We start from the raw sequence: 23,044 nt of genomic DNA, 5'->3' as shown, positions 1-23,044 counted from the left end.
CTTGGCACTGGCGCGCGAGAGAGAGAATTCATGGAGGGAGAGAGAGTTCCTGATGCCACTAAACTAGTATTTTCCAATAAAAATCCAATGGATAAATGGCCGATCATGACGTCATATAGCTTACAAAAACAAGTTTAAATGGATGAAGAACAAGCTTTCAGCTTCAAAAGCGAACAGCTTATAGTTGGCAAAACTCTCCTGCAAATCAATGAAGTGAGGCTGTACATTTCCCTTCCCATACGGGCCATTGTGAAGCCCAGACTGTTCTGGCAGCAAGTTGAAAGGCGCCATAGCAATATCATCATCATCCAATCTTCAAACAGTGGCAGTAGATTAGAATTTTTTCTATTTAAAATTTATCAAACCAGGAGATTGAGCCTAAGCTTTATCATAACAACCAAACGAACGGCTACTAAATACAACTGATCAAATACACAAGGGGAAGAGAAAATTTCGAGGAGGAAAGATGGGCCGAAACCATTCCCATCTCCTGCCTGAAGATTGAAATGCATGATACGAACCTGACAACCACCCAAGACACGTCTCTGATCAACTAAACCAATCAAGATGAAAGATACGCATGTGCTAGCGAGAAAGAAGCTTCCTTGTTCTTTTCATACTCGTTGTACCGCAGGAAGAAGTACCCTAGGTAATCAAAATCTATGGGAGACATCTTCGCCTGTCAGTCAGAAAAATTTGATAAATCCGCTACTTCTTGGCAGTGGAATCTACAAATGTGCCAAGAAAAAGGTCATCAACCAAGAAAACGGGAGGCTAAAGTTACCTGGATTAGTGCCCACAATGCCCAGTAAAGGTGTGAAGCTAAGGCATAAGAATTTGTTTCAACGTAAAGAGCCTCTAGATCTTCATCAGACGCCTGTATATTAACAAGCCCCATTAGTTGCAATACTTGGAAAGTGTTGTATAAAGTTAAAATGTAAGATTGAAACTTAAAATGCAAAGTACCAATTCTTTTCTACTTGTGATTAATCTAGTACTTTTTAACACATTTTACTTTGACTCCGATGCAAGAGAAAATAATGAAGGTTCGAGTTTGAGGAACTTAGCATCTAACAACTATAAATTTGGCAATTTGAAAAGGCCTGGAAATCAAGCTTTTGGGGAAGCACATCTCAATAAATCGAGGCAAGTGCCTGCAACAACATAATCTTTTGCTTTTTGATGTCTGGATACAATAACTACGAGCAGTTTTACGTAACTAAAAGAAATAATATGACATTAACTACAATATTATGGAGGCCTTGGATGCAGTCATGTCTTCTAAAATTTTCTTTATTTGATTAAGGGAACGAAGGTGCATATTTATTCACTCTTAGTCCACTTCATTTTATAGCCCCCTTTTTTTTTATAGCTCCAAGTTTTCCTCCAGCAAATATGACTGTCTACCTTTGTCTGACACATTCAGGGTCACATCAGGTGCATGTTATCCAATCGTAAGAAGAGAAATAGGCAAACCAATTAGAAGAACTTGGGGCTGCACATATATAGGACGAAAATACAAAAAGAAAATGCAGAGCCTCCAATGTAAGAACAAGCCAACTATTAAGGCATACCTCATTTGGTTTGTCAGGAAATAAATAATGGCGGAAGAAATGGTACTGTGAACCTTTGTCTGGGTACCTACATCAAATGGAAAATTGAAGCGTTATTTTGGATGCAAATGCTTGTTAGATGAAGATGAACAGGTCTAAAGACACATACAGGCTGTAGTCACCATCAAACCCAGCATATTCATTGAAATGATTGGCAATGTCATATCCACGATAGCTGTATGATCCATACTCAAAATCTATGAAGTATAGCTTATCTGAAAGAAAGATCACAAATATCATATAAAATCCACTCAAACACTGAAAATGAAGATCAAATAAGATACTATTACTAAAAAACTTATTGATTTGAGATGGATCATCCAGCATGCATGACATTAGACACAGTGTATAACTACAAATGAATGGGAATATACATATAAATAGTTTCCTCAAATTTTAAGATTGGTAGGCCACTAGGCCTACCTAAGCAGCTGACCATCCAGTTAGCCACCTAATTGTGCTTCTCCTCAGCAAGATTCTAGCATCCAACTATTACATTTCATCCTCCATAGTATTTCAATCTTTCTATTTTAAATGTTCCATTTTTCTTTCTTGGTTGGTCCGTTATCATGCAGCTCTTATTTTATGGTTTTATCGGTTCTTTTTTCACAATAAAAGCAGCTTTTAGTTGCCCAAACTTTCCAGTGATATTATCACTATTATTTCATTCACTATTATTTCATTCACTGTGATCCTCTACAAATTCATTCTTACATGACTAAAAATTGCTCATGCAGCTTCAGTTTACTCGGTTAACAAGTTTTCAATCCAGGTTTCTTGATGCCCCTAAACCTTGTGCACTTCATATTTATCCAAGCATCTAAGAAGGATAAATTTTCAATGAAGATGTTACTGAGCTGGCTGAAATTAAATCATCAATTTTGTAAGTAGCTACAGCTAAAACTATATATAAAGTCCTCAAATATGAATGAGTGCTGGAATAACATATCTTAGCAATTACCATTTATCACTCAGAACAAAAAGCTAGTAAAATCCTCCATCAGTTGGGTTCTGACGGCTTACCTTCATCTTCATTGAGCATCAGGTTTCCAGCAAGCAAATCATTATGAGCAAACACTACTGGAGCATTTAGACGGTTTGTTAAGGCCTGTTAAAAATAGGCCATATTTAAATTAAAAAGGAATATAGATATAAAAGATACAAGTACTGACTATGCATTCTATGTTTACAAAAGGGAAACAACCATCATTCCTCGAAAAGTTTGAGACTGCTGCAACTAGAATGTTTTCCAATGCTGCTAAATTACTTAAAATCTCATAGTTACAAACTGAAAGGATAAAAAGGAGCTGATTTTTTTTTTCTTTTTTCTTTCTCCCAATTTTGTTCAAGCAGGTGGTTTTCTTCTTCCACTGTCTGAGCCAAACTAGATCGCTGTTCTCACTCAACAAGGAAACTTGGTCGTGGTTGTGGTTCCGAATTCCAGATTCCCCTTCACAATTTAGTCTTTAAACAGGATCCTCATTCCTTTATCTCTATGTCTGTTTCACTCTTCCCTCACATGTTGATGATTTTGCAAATTTGAGAACAAAGAATCCAGGTAGCAAGAATAACAAAGGGACAATGATTCAAACCAAGATGACTAGACAAAGCTCAAGTAAAACTTTTGCTTCCTTTTCGGTAAGAATTGCAAAGAAATTTAAATGTTTCTTTTCCTTTCATATAATGGAAGCCTTCATTATGCACATAAATCTTTTCCTTTTATCAGTTAACTAAAAATCAACAGGGAGTTGTGTATAGATACATAAAGACATATAATATTTGACTAAATCAATCATCCTGAGCAAAGATTAAGCTAAAGTGGTGCTTGGAATAATTATTGAGACAATAACGAGAAAAAGAGCAAATAGGAGGTATTTGATCCCACTTCAGCCATTAAAAAAATGAAGTACATAATATGCAAACAGCCTTTGCAATCTCCGATTCTCCAATCTCCAATCTCCAATGTGCAAGTTTTTTTCCTGCACTAAGTACGATCATTTACAAGAAAAAAGTCCACTTTTTCATTTTTAAACACACTTGGTTATTTCAACATAGTAATTTAAAAAAGAAAAGAGTTGATGGAGCAAAGGATAACTCAACAAGGTACATTATGAAGAAAAAAAAAAGAAACTAGGTTTCCTTTAATTATCATTATGTTAGTGTGTGTGTGCGTGTGTACATGTGTGAAAGCATATGCATATGGAGAGAGAGAGAGAGAGAGGCACAAGCTTTATCTGGTTTTCCTACATGCATTAGTGTGCATCTGCAAACAATTATTTCCCATTATCTGAGGTATTCGCATCCTTCTACCATGCCGAAGACTGTTACACTTCTATCTTGCCTAATAAAATCAAAATCAATCCACAATCTTCAAGACAGTAAACCTGATTGCAACAAGAATAATGAAAAAGAATCACATTTGAACAAAAGTAACCAGCAAAATATCATTAGCACAAGTAAGATTATTCAGAAAGAAAGTTACCTCAAGCTTATTAATCTCGTCCCTGATTTTATTGAAGGAAATTGTATCATATTTCATTTGTTTCTCCTGATCATCAAACTTGAGATCACATGCTGCATTTTGAAATCTTACTTCAGAAATTGGAGAGGAAAAGAAAGTATGCATCATGCAATGGTTTATCAAAGTTATTTATGAAACAGTGATGCTAAAACAGGGTAGAACTCTCCCATTGGCAAAGAAAGGACCTCTATTGAAGAACTTGATGATATCATTCCACAACTGTGGTTCTTTAGAACCAGGTATCTCAACCTGATGGAAAATACGGAGCTGTCTTGCAATTTCAGCTGCAAGTTTTGGCTTTCCCATGTCTGAAAAGAATTTAGGTAAACTAGTAAAGACATTAGGTTACTACAAAACTCAATACAAATTTCCTCTTAACTAATGAGTAATAAAGGAATTAAGCACCCCAAGTACTATTGAAGTCAACAAAACTCAATAAGCTCACAAAGCAATGGCTAAACGCCTAAAACAAGAGCAATTTACCTATAATGCCCAATGACTACCTGGCAATGTGGAGAAATCCAGGTGGCTTAAGGAGTCAATTCCATATTGATTCTCTAACAGTGAGGCAGTGGAAATGTCCCTCTCTCCACAGTCAAGATATTGCAAGACATGGACATTCTGCTCATGCAATACATTTTTCTTTGACAAGCCTCGCCACAGCCTGAAGATGACCAGTGGGCATGGAATCCAATCTGACAGCCCAGTTTCTAGAAAGATCTAGTATAAAAATATCTGAAGCATTTACAATATTGAACACCCCTTGATGTTTATTCCCAATAACTGTCTGTCTATCCTATACATCTTTCCTTTTCTGTATACATGTTTTCACATGCACGAACAGGCATGACACTGCTAAATTTGGAATATGACTAACAAGGTGTTAAGCTTCCGTTATATATATATATATATATATAGACACACACACACACAGGGAGAGAGAGGGTATAGGAGCATCATTTCCCAGACTTCAGTATCCAGAAATTTAGATCAGGGACTTTAATATAACTGAAGTTCGGACATGATCAGTTATCATGTGATTTTTTTCAGTCAAATCAAATGACAATCTTCACCAAAGGAGCTCAATCTGATAGCTAGCACAAAAATCTAAGGTAGCAAAGAATAAGGTGAAACTCTCAGAGATCTTTCAGAGCATTTTTTGGTGATAAATTTTTCTCCAATCAAGTATTAATATGAACGAAGAAAACAATACCATCTAATGTTTTTCACTTCAATGTAGTACACATGCTTCACATTACCAGTTGTTACTACTTAGTACTTACTAGACTTACCAGGTGGAGAAAGTGTCTGAGCATTGATATAGCTCTGCACCATGCCATTTCCAAATATTCCAAGCAACTTTGCGCCAAATCCTGCAGCAGAGAGATGATGTATTGCCTGAAACAACCAGAGTAAGGAACTTCCAATGAAATCTAAGGAATAGAGGGTATACTTTGAACAGATGAAAATGTTCATAACTTGGTCAGCAAAAAGAGCAACTAAAGAGCACGAACCTGTAACTCTCGACTTCGATCAATCACATAGTCAGTATTTGGACCATATATACGAACTGTAAAAACTGCAGCTTTTCCATTGTTTTCAGTGACAGAAACCTTCAGCACTGTGAAAGCACCAAAGCCAAACAGACCATGCTAAGAACTTTGAGACAGACATGGTTAGTCTAGAAGGAGTTCACATGCAGACCATGCATTCACAAAAACCCATCTGCCCCTAGATACATACAGTTTATAACTGCACTCTCATAAGTATCAATTGGTCTATAGAAAGAAATAGTGAGATTGCTTGACAGGGTCAGCAAGCAAATATGAGGCAGGAAGAGCAAACATCATAAAAAAACACAAATAATGCATGCATATTTTCATTTTGAACATGTAACACTAATATAATGAACAGATACTGAAATATGTAATGCCTGTATAAAAATATTACACAAGTGTCAGTATTTAACTAACAAAATCAGTGGGGTATATTATATATTTTGTGCAAACGAAAATGAGCATGTTGCTTGATGGAAAAGAAAAGAGAGATAGGCAATGCATATAAATAAAACTAATAAAGCATGGCAATGTGAAACTTGTAAGTTTTAACAGATCAAAGAAACACTAAAGCCACTAGCCTGATCATATTATATTGAAGTTAAAGGATGAAGCTTTGACCATTAAAGCTGTTCCGTGCATTTCCCAAAAAAGACCACACACAAGGTTCTCGAGGAGGAAAGGTATGAAGTGGCATGTATAATTGTACGCATGTGCTGATGCGCTGTTTTGGATGGTTATAAAATCACCCAGAAGAAGACTGTTGCAGGTGCTTTGGATTAATTTGGAAATTGGCCCTGTATATACATGCCCATTTCTGATACTGAAAAGACATGCTTATATCTTCATTTTAGAGCAGCAACATCCACAGCATTTTGAATTCATTGAGCACCCGCTTATTTGGCAAAATTTTCTAATCGTTTACATGTTTCTGGAGGGTCAGCTGAAAAACATGCAGTAAAACATTGTACAGCTAATAAGCACTCTTGCCACATGCAGTACCATACACATGGCCCTGACACGTTAGGGAATTGCAGAAACCAAAAATGGTACCTTGAGGGCTCGAGTCCTGAATCCTCAGTTACGAACACAGTGTACACACTGATGGTTAAAGCTGCAAAGCGACACCTATTCTCGAAATGACCATTAGGCACCAGTAGCAGATCCATAATAACCATTAAAAATATACCCAGCTAGTCCATGGTGTTGCATAGGCACGCTTATATCCATCAACTTTACCATTCTTGAAAACAACCCATCAAAACACAAAGGATAGTTGCAGACATTAAGAGTGCGAAAGACATGTAACTGTGCATATCTTTACCATCTGCATCATATGCATATATGTATGTGAGTCTATCATTAAGTCAGATATTTTATATAGAAAACTTCCGGCAAGGAGGCAATACGTGCTAATCAGTATGAATCCAATTTACGGGTCACTGCTCGGTCCTTATGGCACAGTGGTTCACATAGAGAACCTGCTCCAGACAATACATTTTGCTGAGATTGTCTGTTACCGATCGCGGAATCCCTGGAATTAACAGTGAACAGGTTGACAAACAAAAATCCTGGGATTTCTTTAACAGGAACAAGAAGATCACTCTCAAGTAATCCTGTCTATCTATGAGTTTCTTTATTCAACACTTATAATAAGAAGAAGAGATCTTTCTCGATCAATCCCCTTGTCCCTCATTCTTCGAGGATCAGAAAGGACCTTTTCGAGTTTGAATTTGTCCATTTGGAATCTGGTTTCTTTTCTTTCCTTCTCTTTTTCTTTTATTCCCTTCCATCATTCCTCAAGTCCCATGGGAAGAGTTAATCAGATACAATGGACCAAAAGGGCCATTGCCAAATACTTCTAACAAGATGTACAAGTTTGTTGAGTTCCAGAAGTCTGCGTATGCAGTAGTCGTGAACGAACGGGAGTTCTACTAAAATCAAGGATATGGAAAAGAGAAAATCACAAAAGAGACGGCGAGCGTGACTTTTCTTCGTGACATACTGCAAAATTCAAACTAAGCAGACACTTGACAAAAGAGGAGATACCAACAAAGCTAGAAGGTAGAAACAAAAAAGGGTACAAAGAGGCAAGCACTCACGTAGATTAGTGATGCCGCCAGAAACCGTTTCCATGTCGAAACAAGAATCATCGAACGAAGCCCATTTCTTGAACAGATCCTTGCACAACTTTCTGGAAGACACGGAAAACTCCGTCAATGATCCCCCAGAAGAAGGAGAATGAAAATCACGCTCTATCAGGAGAGAAAGAAAAAAGAAAAGGGAACATAAACCGTCGTTAATTCAGTTGGTATACGAACGAACATGATGTGGGGCTTCATCTGAGGGAGTGGCTGCGCAATCTCGACGGTGATGGACGAGGAAGGAAGCTCCTCGATGCCGCCATTACTCCCCGCGACATCCATCGGGGAAGAGTGGATGCAGTTAGAGGAGCAGACTCTTTTCCCAACCATTCTTCCCTTCTTGTTCGTGGATTCGAGTATTACAAAAGGAGAGAGAGTGGGATCCTAAAGTCCAGGATCTCTCTCCCTCTCTCCAATGAGATCAACAAGCCAATCCGAGTTGTGTAGGGCCTTTTTCGTTGATAATGAAAGATGACTACGACGAATGATGCTGTCCTAACCAGTGATTACCGCTCTCCCTCTCTCTCTCTCTCTCCCTGCCCTTTGGAGACATCCAGACCGAACGCAGTAAACGTGCAATTAATATATAAATGTAGGGGTTAGAACAAAAAAACGACTCTAAAAAAAATAAACGATCAAAATGCCTTTGTGCGATTTAGTTTCATAGACACGATCAAGAGTGGTTCGACAATAAATATCGAGTAAATAATTTTTTTTTAATTTAAATGTTTTTTTACGACTTTTTTTTTTCTAACCATAACTTCAATCAAATATGCTTTGTAGCAACTAGTAATAAAAAATGTTTTGGTATGTTCAGATTTTGTTTAAAATACTTTTAACAAGAAGTTAAGCGATTTGGGCATACCTCTGTATTTTATTTCTCCCGATTTGTTGTAGATCAATTTTGACTTTTAAAGAATAGAAAAGTAAACATTAGACTACATGTAGAAATCCACACGGTTGTAGCAAATGCATTGGCAAAGAAAAATGTCAACAAAATAGTACTGGGAAGCAAATTTTCAGATTAAAAATGGAACTGAACCCAGTTCTGAATAATTGAAAAGGGAAAGAGACATCTCATAGCCACTAGATTCCAATCCAAGATGAGTAAGAGGTGTATTTAATTCTACCGCCAACTGAGAGCCCTTACTCTTCCTCCGTGCCCACAGCATATTTACTCTAAATCAATCAATGACAATCTTACTGTTCCCTGCCAAGTCAAGATCAACCACATAATATCTTATCGAGTATGGAATTTTTTTGTTCTTCTTTATTCTTGATGCCTTAATGAACCTATTAACCATGTGAATAAGGTTCTTGTATGCCACTAAATCAGGTAAAAGATGATGCCCGCCATTTAGTTTATTCTTTTAGTACTTTTTCCATTTGACTACTGTTTTTTTTTTCCCCTTTCCGATGAGTTAGATTTTTCTCAGTTGGTTCCCTTTCTTTTAAAAATTGTGGATTCTTACTTATAGTTTATAACATCATTCCAAATCTTTTTGGTTGCTCTTAAATCTTAATAGACTCATGTGTCACATCAAATAGACAAAGCCATTTAACGCCTTTTATAAAGCATGGATGGTCCCTCCAACTTTTTGTAGCTTTTCATAGGTGAGATTTTTTTTTTTCATTTTTTAATATTTTTTTTCATTTTTTAATATTTTTTTTATCTAATAGAGACTGAGAAACTTTGTTTTGCCGTGTAAAGAAAACAATGCTTAGACAGGATGTCTTGGAATTTTCACATTTTTTTCTCAAGATTTTGCTGGTAAACTAGGTCTAGTCGTGATAATTAATGTTTTTTTTTCTTTTTTTTTATCTTGAAAAGATGGTAAAGTAAATTCAAGTCTAACCCTCGGAGGCTGTTCGATGTTAGGGACACCATGTGAGTATTTTATGCATTGTTTGGGGTAAATTCAGAGAACACTTCGTTTAAGTGTTACTGTGAATTCGCCATAAAGTTTGGAGAAAAAACTCACATGACAAACGGCCCCTTATGAGAACAACATTAACAAAACTATATGTGTCTTCATCCTCCAAGAAAATATACACTGTTTTAGCTTGCAAAACATGCGATACTCATTAGCTATCTCACGTACTTGCAGGTGCATACAATAGAAAATGCAGAACATATGGTCATGTGGGCATATACATATATATAAATCTAATTCATTATTTAGATTCATGAAATGTAATACTAAACAAAAAATACAAAATATGAATCCACTGTATATACTAAACAAAAAATACAAAATATGAATCCACTGTATTCAAACCATGCATATGAATGCAGCTCCTTTCTAGGCATATTCCTGTGAATATTCCTGTGACATGCATAATGCACTAGAATTGAAACTTATGCCTGCACGCATGGCAACTATGGCCCGCACTACTATGCCAACCACTTTGTTTTAAATAACGGAATTAAGCTACAGCTTCTACTCATGATTTTCAACGCTTCAAATGCAAAATAAAGTTCAAACCTTGACCTAATGGAAAACTTAAGGCTTCAAAATTTGAAGAACGTAGAGATGAAGCAAAATGGCCTTTGAAAATGATGTCGCCCGTCCCTTTACTGCATTAAAATAGTAAACACATCTTCCTGAAGTTAGATCCCCTTTTTATGCATTATAGGGAAAGAATCTGTCTTTTTAATTGCATAAAAAATAAAGCTGGATAGCGGGCTGGCTCAAGGCTTGGCAAAACTGAATGCAGGCTCTCCGGAAGCCCTTGCCGGTGGTCTAAACTTGTCCCGCTTAGTTATCGGGTCGGGCCTGACCATAAACTTTATGCTTATTGGGGTTTGATGACCATCAATATTTGAATCTCTTAATATTTCATATTTTAATATTTTAAAAACCCTTCATAATATGCCAAAAGTTTCTAAGGGAGCCATTGGTGACACATGAAGAACTTTTAAGGGAGTCATCAATGATAGACTGTAGCGGGGCTAGGTGTGGGCTACTGCCCACGCCAGCCAACATCAATCCCTGAAATCCTTTATTATGAGGGAGCTGGATTTGGATCCAGATAAATGTCATGCCCACACCAAACTCACCTTGATGCCCCATAGGCATCAAACCCAACTAAGAGTGCCCATTTGATAAATGAGCCTGGGTGGCATGCCAAAGGAAAAGAGAGAGAGAGAGAGAGAAATATATATATATGTCGAGCAGAATCGAACCCCTCAATACCCGACCCGGGCCAGCCCAAACCAATAAGTTTTTTTTATCAGGCCGGCCCAATTGTTAAATAACAAGCCCAAGCTCGACCCATCACAATCGGAATAAGTAACTACCTATCATGTACCCAACCCACTGCCCACCCTTACAAAAAAAAATAACCTCCAAAAAAATGAACCAAAAAGTTGTCTAAACTGGACAAAACACGCCCCTTTCCTGATTCATGCTCTTCTGGATTTTTGGCAGTCCAGAGAAACAAAGAATTGACATGTCTAAGGAGTACTTCTTGTACTGTTGTGCTTGGTTGTGAAGCTGGAAAAATCTTTTCTAGATGCCCAAGTCGATCATCTATCACCTACTTGTTTTTTATTTTCATGCAAAGGCATGGACTTGAAAGGAAAATTATTATTGTGCCATTTTTAATAAGTTCATAGCAATTTTTCGAAACTTTAAAAGCTCAATTATTTCTCTTAGAATAATCTTTGTTCCCCTCCGCAAATTTATTGATTATATGATTAGGTTCTCCCAAAGAATTGCATGACCATGCTGTTCTCTTATGTGAAGCCAAAAGTGATCATCTTCTTCATGGAAAATGGTTCCTTTCTAGCTTCTCTGGATGTTCAGTAGTGCAGATTAATGGTGGGAAACACAGTTGTACATCTTTCAACTTTATTGATGCTGAAGCGATGCAATAAAAGCAGCCTTTTAGCTCCAAAAGACCAGATGATATTTTCAAATATTGATGATATATGAAACTGATAGCTGGTTCCTCTTGTGTCCGGTGTGTTTGCCTTCATTTTCATCAGTGCAGAAACAAAAGCCAAAATCTAAGACTAGTTTCTGGCAGGTGACGTAGATGGCAGATAACGGAGATCAGTCACTTACTGTGTGACCCTCTTAACATGAAAGACCATCAGAATGACACGTACATCTGATTGGAATATTGCCAACAATACTATGGATGAGAACAATGTTCTATATGATAAGAGAATTTAACACATAATAAGTTGTCATATGAAAAGTAACACAGGAATATGAAAGTTTAATTAGAAGAGGGAGAGAAACCAAAAAGAAAGAAAAAGAGCAATTTGCGACATGAGAAACTTCTCCATTCATGTATAAAAATATGTAGATTCATAAAAACTTGTGGGCATGAAAAAATTCTCTTACTCAGAATCATGGAAGAGCTGTTTGTTCTTCCTCCGAAAATTTCTTTTGCCTTCCTATTTCTCGTACAATAAGATGTTCTACTGTTAAGGAAAGAAGCCTCAAAGCCTTCCGATTGGATGCCTGTTTGCAAATAGTGTTGTCTGTTTCTAGCTTTGACCATTGCTGTAATGATCCGTTCCTGAATCGAATCAGTGGAGCTGCCAACTTGATGATATCGGACGTTTAAATGAATAAGTTAAAACTATCTAATAATTTATTTAAAAGAATAAATAAAAAAATAATTAAAAGTTCACTTGACACTCTTAAAACAGGCCACGAAATCCAATTGGGAATTCCTCTCTTAAGATTTTTGTAACAGTAAGCTGATTCAGGTTCGATTATCCGGTTCATGCATAGCTCTTTCCAGCCAAGGGCAGAGCATACATATATATATATATATATATATATATATATATATATATATATATATATAAATATATATATATGGTGTACTAAACATAGAGTTAACAAAATTTTAATTGCCCTTGGGGCAGTGACCTGTTAGGACTGCCCTATATAATTGGACCTAGCTTCACCTAGTTCCGACATATAAATTTAAGGTTTTAGATTGAGCTCCATAGGAGGTATACTTTGAAGAATTTTGTATATATTATTAATATTAGTTTCTATTGAAACATGGAACGACATGACATGACCTTTAGTATCAATAATTCAATTGTCTACTAAAAAGCGCCCTCTGGTGGGATACTCATGGACAGAATGCAGTCAGTTTGAGGTTGGATGTCTAACTGTCCAGGCGGTAATGATAGTATCTTGTGCTTGAACCATATGCAGGGCGGAGTCAAGGCAGGGCTAACCCCACCTCACAAAAAAAAAATATTTTTCATGTAAATTTAAAAAAAAATCAGTTATCTTATACAAAAATTTTAAAAAATAATAATTCGGCCCATGTCAAAATTTAAAAACTTCAATTCGACCCATGTCAAAATTTAAAAACTTTCAATTCGACCCATGTCATGAAAAATTTTTAGGTCTACTCCTGTCAATATGCCCTCCAAAAACCCCACCCTATCGGCGGCAGCAGCGGCGAAGGAACATTCGGACCAGTCCGACAAAATCTCATCGCTTCGTATTATTGCATTCTACTATTTTCTCACTTACATATACATGTGGCCCTGCACCATTATTGACAACAGTAAAGCTTGATGAAATTTCACCGACACTTCGTATTATTGCATTCTACTAGTTTCTCACTTACATATACATGTGGCCCTGCACCATTATTGACAACAGTAAAGCAAGCTAGATGAAATTTCACCGACACTTCACAGCACCATTGAAAAGCAGATGCAGGTAAATCAATGGCCGCAACTTGCTGTGCTGATTGAAGCACCTGTGGCTTCAAGTTGGTTGGCTGAAAAAAGGCACAATAATGAGAATGAAGCTGTTGCAACTCTTGGGTGCATCCAGCAGAAACATTCCTCTCCCGCACCGCAAAAGATCTCGTCAGATTTTCCTACTGGAGACAGAAATAGTGAACGTGAAGGCGACGTTTATCAGTTACGAGACAAACATAAGAAGGATGCAAGAAACAGAAAAGGGAGAAACGAGTGTTGCAGAAAAGAGAACTGTGAAGCAAGTCGCAACTAAGGAAGTGCAGAAGAGGATATACAAAAAACTAGCTGCAAAAATAAAAAGCTAAGAACTGAAAAGTCTAAATTCATGGTCGATTTGGTTAAAAGAGATTCAGTCATACTCTCTTAAGATAGCACCTGTTTTAGACCCAGATGGCACAGCTGCGCGGTCGACGCATCTGAATCTCATATGTCATTCTTCTCCTCAAGTTGAAGCAAGGAGTGCTTCCTGAGGTCCGGGAGACACATCCTAGTGGTTTTACTGGTATTGGGTACAGAACTGCTTTCCCTTGGACTTTGCCAAAAGATATTTAAATAATACATCTGCTTTGTAATATACAAGTATTGCTTCAATTGAATTGGATGATTCAAATGGAGCGATCATTGCATGGTGATGTACAGGATTCAGAGAAATTAAAGTGCGGAAGAAGAAACAAATGAGAGTAACGTGCAAGGCACATTAGCAGAGAACAGCAAAGGGCAGTGACTGCAAAAATGCAGACATATATGGTTCTTAGTTAGATGCTGACTGCTTGGAAATACCTTTACTCAAACTCCCTCCGTTCATGAAGAGAGATTATAATTTGCATTGCCGATGTCAACGGTCTGCATATATCGGATCGCTCCATCCAGAGTATTCTTGAAGCGAGTCACAACAAGGTTTGCATGATCACCATGTCCCATTGTGGCCACTTTTATGCAAAATTTTATCCAAGACTTCCTTGGCCACTAGAAAAGCTTTCTCACCGTCTTGGCCTTTTAGCATATAAAGTTCACCTCGTGTCTTGAACTCTAGACCAGCTCCCGCTTGGAGCTTTAGCCCAACCCACGTACCCACGTTTACAGAGCCTTATTGCTGAATTGCAAGAAAGTCAAAACCTGATAAATGATATTGAATGGTGGTGAAATGGTTTCCACGCAGTTTTCTGTGACTATTGGTTTCAAATTATGACGAACCAGGAGTCAGGTTAGTGTTGTTGCATCGTATCGTTCACTACATAATCAATGTGGTCAATCCTCAAGAAATCGCCAAAGGAGATCCTGTTCCTGATTCTTCCAAGTAATATCAGATATAAGATCAGATTTTGAAGGTGAGATTAGAGTCTCAGACCCACTTGATTCCAAGTCATTCACACATAGGCTAGATACATGTTTGATTTTGAAATGGACTAGATGTGCAAAGAAATTACAAGTGACCAACTAAATATATGGAGACCATGATTGCAATTGGAACTTGGCGCAGCTCAAATTTGCAAAACTTCCAACCTGGATGTCATCCGTTTGCAATGCATCCAAACACTTTGACCATTTGATCAATCCAATGGATGAAAAGACCCCAACTCTATTTCATGAAATAGCACAAACTGATCATATCATCATGGAAGTGAATGAACCCGTCGAGTTTTGAAGAAGAGCAAGAGCACCAGAGCAGTTTTTGGCTGCTCTTAGCATAACAAAGGCAGCACTACAGGTCTGCATTGAGCAAGCTCGCCAGATATCCTTATGAGTGACAATCTGTACAGTTTTTGTTGTCAAGACCAGCCGCTTTAAGGCTTGACTTAGCATCAATAAGCCTGACAGCTTGTTTAAGATCCATTGAAGCTTTACTCTTCTGGATAAGCAGAGCCTGCAGCTCGTTCATCTAAACAGGGTGAGCTTGTGATCAGCGTAAGCATGGCTTGAGTGCAGCTGCAAACTCCGTGAGACCTTCGTGGCAGAGGGTCACCTGGCACAGCCGCACAGAACTGTATATAATAAAACACTGAAAATTGATCTGGTGAATTGAGACCAAAAGGACTTTTATACATGAAGACTTCAAAGGACATCAACCATAATTGCTCAAAAGAGGGAGCAGTTTGGGCATTCTTGCACTTAGAAAGAAGTACCAACAACTGCTTAACTTTTGATGTATTTATGAAAAACAGCTGGCATTTGTTGATACTAACAGCTGCTAAGTTGCGTTCTTCACAATGTGCTCCTTTGTGGGCTGGTTTCTTCATGATTTCGTCATTCTTTTATGGAGACAAAAGGCGGAGAGAGATGGAGACAGACAGATAAAGAGAGAGAGAGGTGAAATTATGGGGAGATCAATTTAAGAATATGGTTTGCAATTTTTTAGAAATAGAATTCCTTTTTTGTTAACGACAAAATAGTCTTTTTAAGCATATCTTAACATTTTTTCATTCATGAAACATGTGCTTAACGAATTATTTTATAAACTCGGGCTGTTTTCAAACAACAGACAGTTACATGTAAATAAATTAGAAGTTGAGCAGTTATAAATTTACCAAAAAAATCTTCAGCAAGTAAGAGATTCCCTTGTTCAGTATCCAGCTCAGTTCCGCATTCCCAATCCAGGACCAATTGCTTTTACTATTCACTCCAAAGCTTGCTTATAATTTCTATTAACGCACATTGATCTGTTTCCCAAGAAGGTAGCAAAGCAAAATTCTTGCAATAAGTCTTCAAATGAAAACAAATACGGTTGGAACGGACTTACCAAGGAAAAGCTGATATAGTTATGAAAGCTTTAACTAGTGAAAAGATCAACTTGTATCTCTTAATCAAGATGGGATGATGATACGACGGATTGGATATAAGGAAGGAGATATTCTACCAGAAGGATGTCCCAACAGCCAAATAAGATTCTGAAATGGTACTTTATTGCTGTGATACAGCAATGATACAGTAGGGAAAAGCTGATGTAGTTATTACAAATAGTCATTTCTATCGAATAATAGCATGACATCAAGGTCATAAAAAAAAGGGCATGACATACAAGAGAATCTAGAAAAATAAGAACAAAGAAAAAGATGCTATTCCAAGACATTGTTATGGTACATATATGGAGGATAGCATCTTTTCCAATCTCTTAAATTTCACGAAGTGGGTTTTGGATACAATTCACTCGGTCAGGCCAAAACAATTCATGAATATTCCATTCTGCATTCTCTTCCATCTACAAGTGGAGCTATGCTGGTTCAATGTTTCATTCCAGGAGAAGCTTCATCCGACAGAATAAGTGAAACGTGGCTAATGCATGCAAAGCCTCTCAAAGCAAAATCTCACAATCCAATCTACTGTTTCCAGAATAACCTCTTCATGGCACACTGTCAGCAACATATCGCAGCACCGTGAAAATTGGAATCAAGATCCACATTGTTTTCTTAAACATCACAGAAAGTGATGCCAACAGTATCTTTTGTGGTGAAACGTGCAGTTGCCAGCTAATGCCAGGACAGGCTCAGATGGTTTATCTGTATTGCACAATAAAATATCATTGGCCCCAGAAGACTTCCCCTGAGGGGAAATGCAGATGGTCCAATGCGTCCTCATTGAAGGAACACCAATATGTACAAGAAGAAATGCCACTTTCATGCTTGAAGCACCTGGCAGTGAACAATGTGACTCTTCAAACGGTTCCTCCCGGCAATGCTTGACCAAAGATTTGCAACAAATGTCCTGAAGTGCCCTCTACCAGCAATCGTCTCCCAGGGTTGATCCATGCTTATATCATTGGATTTTGACACATCAACCACACTGATGCTCATGTTATTCCGGATGATGCAGAGTTTCCCATTGAGAGGAACAAGAGCAGCTGCCTCCAAAGCTCTTGAATTTCCCAAGTGCAATCTGCTGTCAATCTGCTTGCTCCAAGAATCAGTTTCCCCATCATATACTCTTAATCTGCACCCATCCCTGCAATCCAGTGCATAAAGCTGCCCATTCAAAGAGACACTTGGATTTCGCCAGCCAGTGACCATGCCATTATAGACAGGGTGCCATCTGTTGTTTTCTGGAAGATAAACTTCACTCATGACCTGCCGTTGACTGCCAAGTCCTTTCAAGAACCACCTCCCTTGGTAAACAACTCCAATAAATGGAACCATAGCAGTACTCATATCTGCAATAAAAGACCATCTATTTTTATTTGGATCATACATCTCTGCGGATCTTAATGATCTGTGGACACCTTCACTTTCCCCTCCTGCAACATATAGGCAGTTATTTATAACACAAGAACCAGAGAAATGCCTTCTCCTAAGCATGTCTGGAGCACGATGCCACTTGTTTGTCCTTGCATTATAAAAAATTACCCGTCTCATGGATCCCTTCAGTGGATCTTTCCCACCAAACAGGTAGAGGTGGCAGCCACTTAGAACAGCACAACCAAACCCAAGTGCTTCTGAATATTCACTGGGGACAGGTGGAAGCGGTTGCCATAGCTGGTACACTGGATCAAAGGCATGCCATGAAATTTTCCCATCTTTGTCTCTTTTAATGACATAGATCCATTCCTCGGCCACTCCAAGGCTCTTACGAAGAGAGTAGAAATAGTTTCCTACAAGAAGCCGATGCCACCTTTTGCAGACTAGCCGAAGCTTTCTATGTTCTACTCGTGGAACACGAATGAGACAATGTATTGCAAGATCATCAGGAAGGCCTGGCAATAGTGGAGACTGTCCCCGGCTGCGATCAGCTCTAGCAGCCTTGCTTCGAGAAGGATGTATTGATGGCTTGATATTGGGCTGAATGCAATGTTTTGTCCCAGGGACAAACTTCTTTGCCCCTGCAACAGTTTTCAGGCCTGCATCTACTTTGCAGAAACATGCTGCTGTGTCAACCTATGCAAAATATAGATGAGACCACTAGTGTCAGAAATTACGCGTAATTATTTACATCAAATTAAATGCATAAGGTGCCATATTTTGATAAACACAGTTTATTTCCAGAATGAGACAGTAATGAATTGAAATAGAAAGTTACTTTTTCAAACACAATAAAGGAAAATCCAGAGACAAATCGAACTTCTTCGCCTATAGTCTTATATTTATTAAAAAAAAGTGCATTGCTTGATGGCAAATTTGAACTAACTTGATAAACAAGAAAGAGCATGCAAGCAGTGAAGAAATGGGTGGTACCCTTCCCTTCTTCCTTTGTCTTTGAATACATAAACAAATTAACTATCTAAAAAAGAAATGATCAACCCTGCTTTGATCTAAGTCTGAGCTTTCTTTTGGGTTTGCCAAGACAAGCAAAAACATCCAAGGCTTCAAGCTCATACTGTACTAAACCTGGTATTTGGAACACCAGCTTGAGCTTCAACGAATCAACAGCTCAGGCTTCGCTTCAGATCTTGTACGAAGTATCAAAGTATCTCACAATGAGAAGACATGAATGCTCGAAACAAAAGGAAATTCCCATGACATGAGAAAGAAGGCATACAAAGTTCATAGATCGGGGGGAACTGATGCCAACAAGATGATTCTTGCTCAGTCTCCTACCATTTCAACCTAGTAACGGACCCAGTTTTATTCAAAACTTGGAAGACTTGCCCAACACTCGTCTGACTCACCCAAAATTGGGGGACCTATACTGATTCAGTGCTTGTTTTTTTCGAGTTGTTTTGTGGGGAGATATTGATAATGGATACTCAATTATGTTGAAGTATGCAGCTATAGAGTAGATTAATGGTCCATTATATGAGTAAATATAACTTAGTCATGGCATAACTTGATGCTAATTTGACTTGTTTTTGAATTATACAAGTACCAACAACATCTTTTATGTTTAACTGACAAGTCATATATGTTTTTTTCTTTCAAAAGCAATAGTCAACAAAAAACCCAGCCTGTCACTGAATTGACCAATCCACTGAGTCATGAGTCAATAATGGAGAGTAAAGTCCCAAGCCACTAGGCTTTAGAGTTTGGACTACTTTAATCAACAAGATTATCATAATAAGTCATACTTAGCTGTTGCTTATATCTGTGTGTGTTTTTCTTAAAAAAGCTTACAACATAGCAGCAGAATCAAGATATCAATGGCATAACTGTTTCTGCCCAAGCACTTTCAATACCCAATGTCAGCATAACTGCATTTTTGTGTTCAAATACATTCTCATGTCCTTTACTGGTTCCCAGAAAAAAATTGATTGAGATATAGGTCATGCAAGGTCTAGAGAAAGGTCAAAAACTTTCAAAAAATTAGTAGCTCCTAAATTTCATTGGCTTTTAATGTGATACTGGTGTTGCAAGGTATAGAGGAAGGTCAATTCTCAAAAACCAGGCAAGTCAGCAACTCCTACAGGTTGGCCCCCACAGGAGAAAGTGCAACATTCACTTCAGTCTTCATTATTATGTTCACTATGTCGAAAAGAACTAGATCAATACAGCCTTTCTCTTGTTGGCATCCTCGATGACAAGCTTAATGCAAGGATGGAGAGTATTTTAATCAAAGAACTAGTGGCATGCCTCTGCTGTCTGCCCTGGACCTACAAGTGATTAGTTAATAGTCCACCTATGCTGGGTTTCAACCAACAACCAGACGTAACATGTTTCTTTGGTTGATACTCTTCCACACTGGTATGTGGCATGTATGGGAACTTAGTGAGATGCATCCAAGTATGTCACACGGATTGTCCATCCTAAGACTCAAATCGTGTTTCTTTCTATAAAGCTTGCATTTTAGATTCCATATTAAGTTGCATCTGGTGATGGAAGACTGGACGGAGGAAAACCTCAACAGGTCAACTATTTGGCAAAAGCCACATAGAGACTAGTTCAAACATATAAACTCTAACAAGATGCATCCCAAGACTATGCTTGTATTATAAGAAAAATCAAAACCAGTAGGTTAAGGCTTAAGATACATTCATGTTCACGTCCCTGGTAAAACATGCTCAAGATTTCAAGTATCAGGCAAGCACAACAGAAAGGAAAAAAAAAGACGTATCAGCAAGTAAAGATTGAAAAGTTTTATTGTCAAAATCTGAACCCTCATGCTTTCGTAACTTAGGAAGTAGCTTACACAAGCTATTTGCAAACATTAACTAGTGGAAAGATAGTTATTCCAATGCTGAAGATGGGTATGGTAGCAATCAACTTTTCAATCTTTTCATTGACGAAGCAAAGAAGAACTAGCAATTCCCGCTTTCCTCAATTGCATTTTATAGACCTTCACAAAGAAAACTAAACCTTCTATACCAAACAAAATGGGCTTTGATGCATGACTCAGTAGGACAAACAACTTATGAAACGGGAAACAAAAGAGTTTAAAATATAAAAATTTACAAGCGGACACCCAATAACGAATGAAATCAAATCATCTTCCTTGAAATAAATTTTATGCCACAGAACACCACATCCAGATGTCTAACAAAATATGGGGATAGAAAAGACCCACTCCGCTGAAGTCATATCTTGGAAGGCGTGTGGTTGCATCTGTTTCCTGAATTTTGGGTATTACCAAGTTTTGCCATGCTACGGCCTCAAGATTTGGCCATAACTACTCGCTGTTATATGTTGTCATGCTTGTAGCTGTTGCTAAGAAGTGGTACTACTCCTGTATTTCCTGGTGTTACAGCACCTATAATTTTCATGCAGATATTTTTCTACATATAAAAGGAAGTGAAGAAAAGCAGTCTTCTGATATTAGACCAAATGTTTCGCCAAGGCCCAGGAGCAGTGACAAACAGTAATGCAAGTTAATCAATCCTCCAGTTCGTTGAGCAAAACTAAAGGACCACAGACAAAAGACAACTACACATCGATCAACTATAAATAGGACAATTGATCCAAAATTTAACACATAACTTACGCAAAAACACCATAACCAACCAATCTATCAAGTACAAAAAAGAGAAGTACAGGACTCACCAACGGAGGATGAGGCCCTCGATCCATCCGACTCCGAAGATGCTCTTCTCAAACAGAAAATCAAGGAGCCATCTCAAAAAGATACTTTTAGAGGCACTGAAATAGAGATATACACAGGAGCTTCGCAATTTCCCGAGAAGCAACCAACGTCCTAGCTTTTCTACAGGTGCGTGGAGAAGAAAACAAACAAGAGGTGGTTGAGGAGCTGGTGTGACTCAAATCAACCAAGAAAACTCCCAACTTCTCCAGATGTATAGAAAAAGGAAAAGAAAGAAAAAAGAAAGGAAAGAAAACAAGGGAGTAGTTGACGAACGGGTATGACTCACATTAACCCTGTGAAGAGAATGAAGACTATTTCCTCCTCCACCACCAACACCACCACCACCACATTAGCGAATGGAATCGAAGACCTTAACCCTATACTTATATCAGTATCAGGTTAGAGAATATTGGGTTGTTTTATGCAGGAAAAAAAGAAAAAAAGAAATGGTGGTGCAGGTGCAACCAGATATTCACCTAAAAGGGGAAAAAGCCCAACCCCACACACACACAGGGGGTTTAGGGTTTTTTAAGTTGGTCTGCAAAAGGGAGGTTGAGATAGGCTTCAGTCAATGTGGCAAATGGGAGTGATGGTAAACGGATGATGATAAACGAGCCCAATCAACGGAGATTTTACCTACGATGGCTCCATCCTCCTGCTACAAAACCACCACCATCATCTCCTTCTTCTTTGCTGGTCCTCTAACACCATGACCAGATCCACCACCAGCAGAACCATTCATTTGACAAATGATCGAATGACAATGGGAACACGTTCGGACATTCACGCGCGCACACACGCTACCTTCCACCACCACCACCGTGGACGACTTACGTTCCCCCTAAATACATTTTATTGGCCACTTTAAAGGGAGCCGTTAAACAACAAGTGGAAAAATTAAACCGAGAATTTCATCTTGCTGCGTACCTTTTGCTTATAATTCTAAATAGCCCGCCAGTAAGTTCCTTTTTTTCCTCTTAAATAACATTTTTCGCCAACAAGTTTTCAGAAATAAAGAAAACCAAATGTGGGCATGGAAATATACTTGCCCATTTGGGATTGTTAATTAAGATTGAAACTTGTTCTACGTTAAGTGTTAATTATTGATCTACAGTTGATAGTTGATGTGAGCAAGTCATGCTTTATTTATCGAGTTGCTTGAAAATTAAATATGATAATTTTTGTGAGTTAATCTCAACCGCTCCATCAGCAATTTGGGTTTGATGGTTGGCTCTTTCAATTGAAGTTGCTTCTTACTTAGTAAACAAAGAAAAATAAAAACTAACAAAATAAAATCAATTTTACCAACCAAGTGCATGAAGCTCCATTGGTACAAATAATTGTCAAACTAACAAAAATATAATTTATGTGAATCAATAAACCTAAGTTTTTCTTCTTCTTTTTTGTATTTAAAGAAGTTGGTATGTGATAGGAAGATCAGACAAAAGCTGCGGCCCAACTAGAAATTAAACAAAATTATAAAAGTTACCGAGTTGCTCCATTTTAAAATTTCTTGAGGGGAA

The 23,044-nt window shown here is 37.9% G+C and overlaps 2 protein-coding genes across 2 annotated transcripts; both read right to left on the bottom strand.

The window, feature by feature from the left end:
- Nucleotides 1-53: 53 nt before the first annotated feature.
- LOC116245807 (probable ethanolamine kinase) lies at nucleotides 54-8,366 on the bottom strand. Its single transcript, XM_031617372.2, has 12 exons — nucleotides 8,016-8,366; nucleotides 7,793-7,884; nucleotides 5,649-5,755; nucleotides 5,427-5,532; nucleotides 4,320-4,442; nucleotides 4,096-4,187; nucleotides 2,637-2,721; nucleotides 1,723-1,828; nucleotides 1,575-1,641; nucleotides 785-877; nucleotides 522-679; nucleotides 54-313 (listed from the first exon to the last, which is right to left on the bottom strand). The coding sequence occupies exons 1-11, from the start codon at nucleotides 8,162-8,164 to the stop codon at nucleotides 563-565; spliced, it is 1,137 nt and encodes a 378-aa protein (XP_031473232.1). The 5' UTR covers nucleotides 8,165-8,366; the 3' UTR covers nucleotides 54-313; nucleotides 522-562.
- Nucleotides 8,367-16,466: 8,100 nt separating this feature from the next.
- Nucleotides 16,467-22,340, bottom strand: LOC116262508 (F-box/kelch-repeat protein At1g55270-like). The gene is made up of 2 exons (XM_031641958.2): nucleotides 21,482-22,340; nucleotides 16,467-18,448 (listed from the first exon to the last, which is right to left on the bottom strand). The coding sequence occupies exons 1-2, from the start codon at nucleotides 21,506-21,508 to the stop codon at nucleotides 17,198-17,200; spliced, it is 1,278 nt and encodes a 425-aa protein (XP_031497818.1). The 5' UTR covers nucleotides 21,509-22,340; the 3' UTR covers nucleotides 16,467-17,197.
- Nucleotides 22,341-23,044: the final 704 nt, after the last annotated feature.

The sequence above is a fragment of the Nymphaea colorata genome, chromosome 1 (genome assembly GCF_008831285.2).
Source record: "Nymphaea colorata isolate Beijing-Zhang1983 chromosome 1, ASM883128v2, whole genome shotgun sequence".
Classification (NCBI taxonomy): Eukaryota; Viridiplantae; Streptophyta; class Magnoliopsida; order Nymphaeales; family Nymphaeaceae; genus Nymphaea; species Nymphaea colorata.
The sequence above is the reverse complement of the archived record's forward strand: the minus strand, read 5'-3'. Positions and strand labels throughout refer to the sequence as shown.

Excerpts from the sequence above, each read along its gene's own strand:
- LOC116245807 (XM_031617372.2), bottom strand. The coding sequence starts at position 8,164 with ATGGTTGGGAAAAGAGTCTGCTCCTCTAACTGCATCCACTCTTCCCCG. Across the intron at positions 4,443-5,426 it reads TCAGACACTTTCTCCACCTG|ACATGGGAAAGCCAAAACTT; the intron begins GTAAGTCTAGTA and ends AATTCTTTTCAG. Across the intron at positions 878-1,574 it reads TTCCTGACAAACCAAATGAG|GCGTCTGATGAAGATCTAGA; the intron begins GTATGCCTTAAT and ends GTTAATATACAG.
- LOC116262508 (XM_031641958.2), bottom strand. The coding sequence starts at position 21,508 with ATGGATCGAGGGCCTCATCCTCCGTTG. Across the intron at positions 18,449-21,481 it reads GAGGGCCTCATCCTCCGTTG|GTTGACACAGCAGCATGTTT; the intron begins GTGAGTCCTGTA and ends TATTTTGCATAG.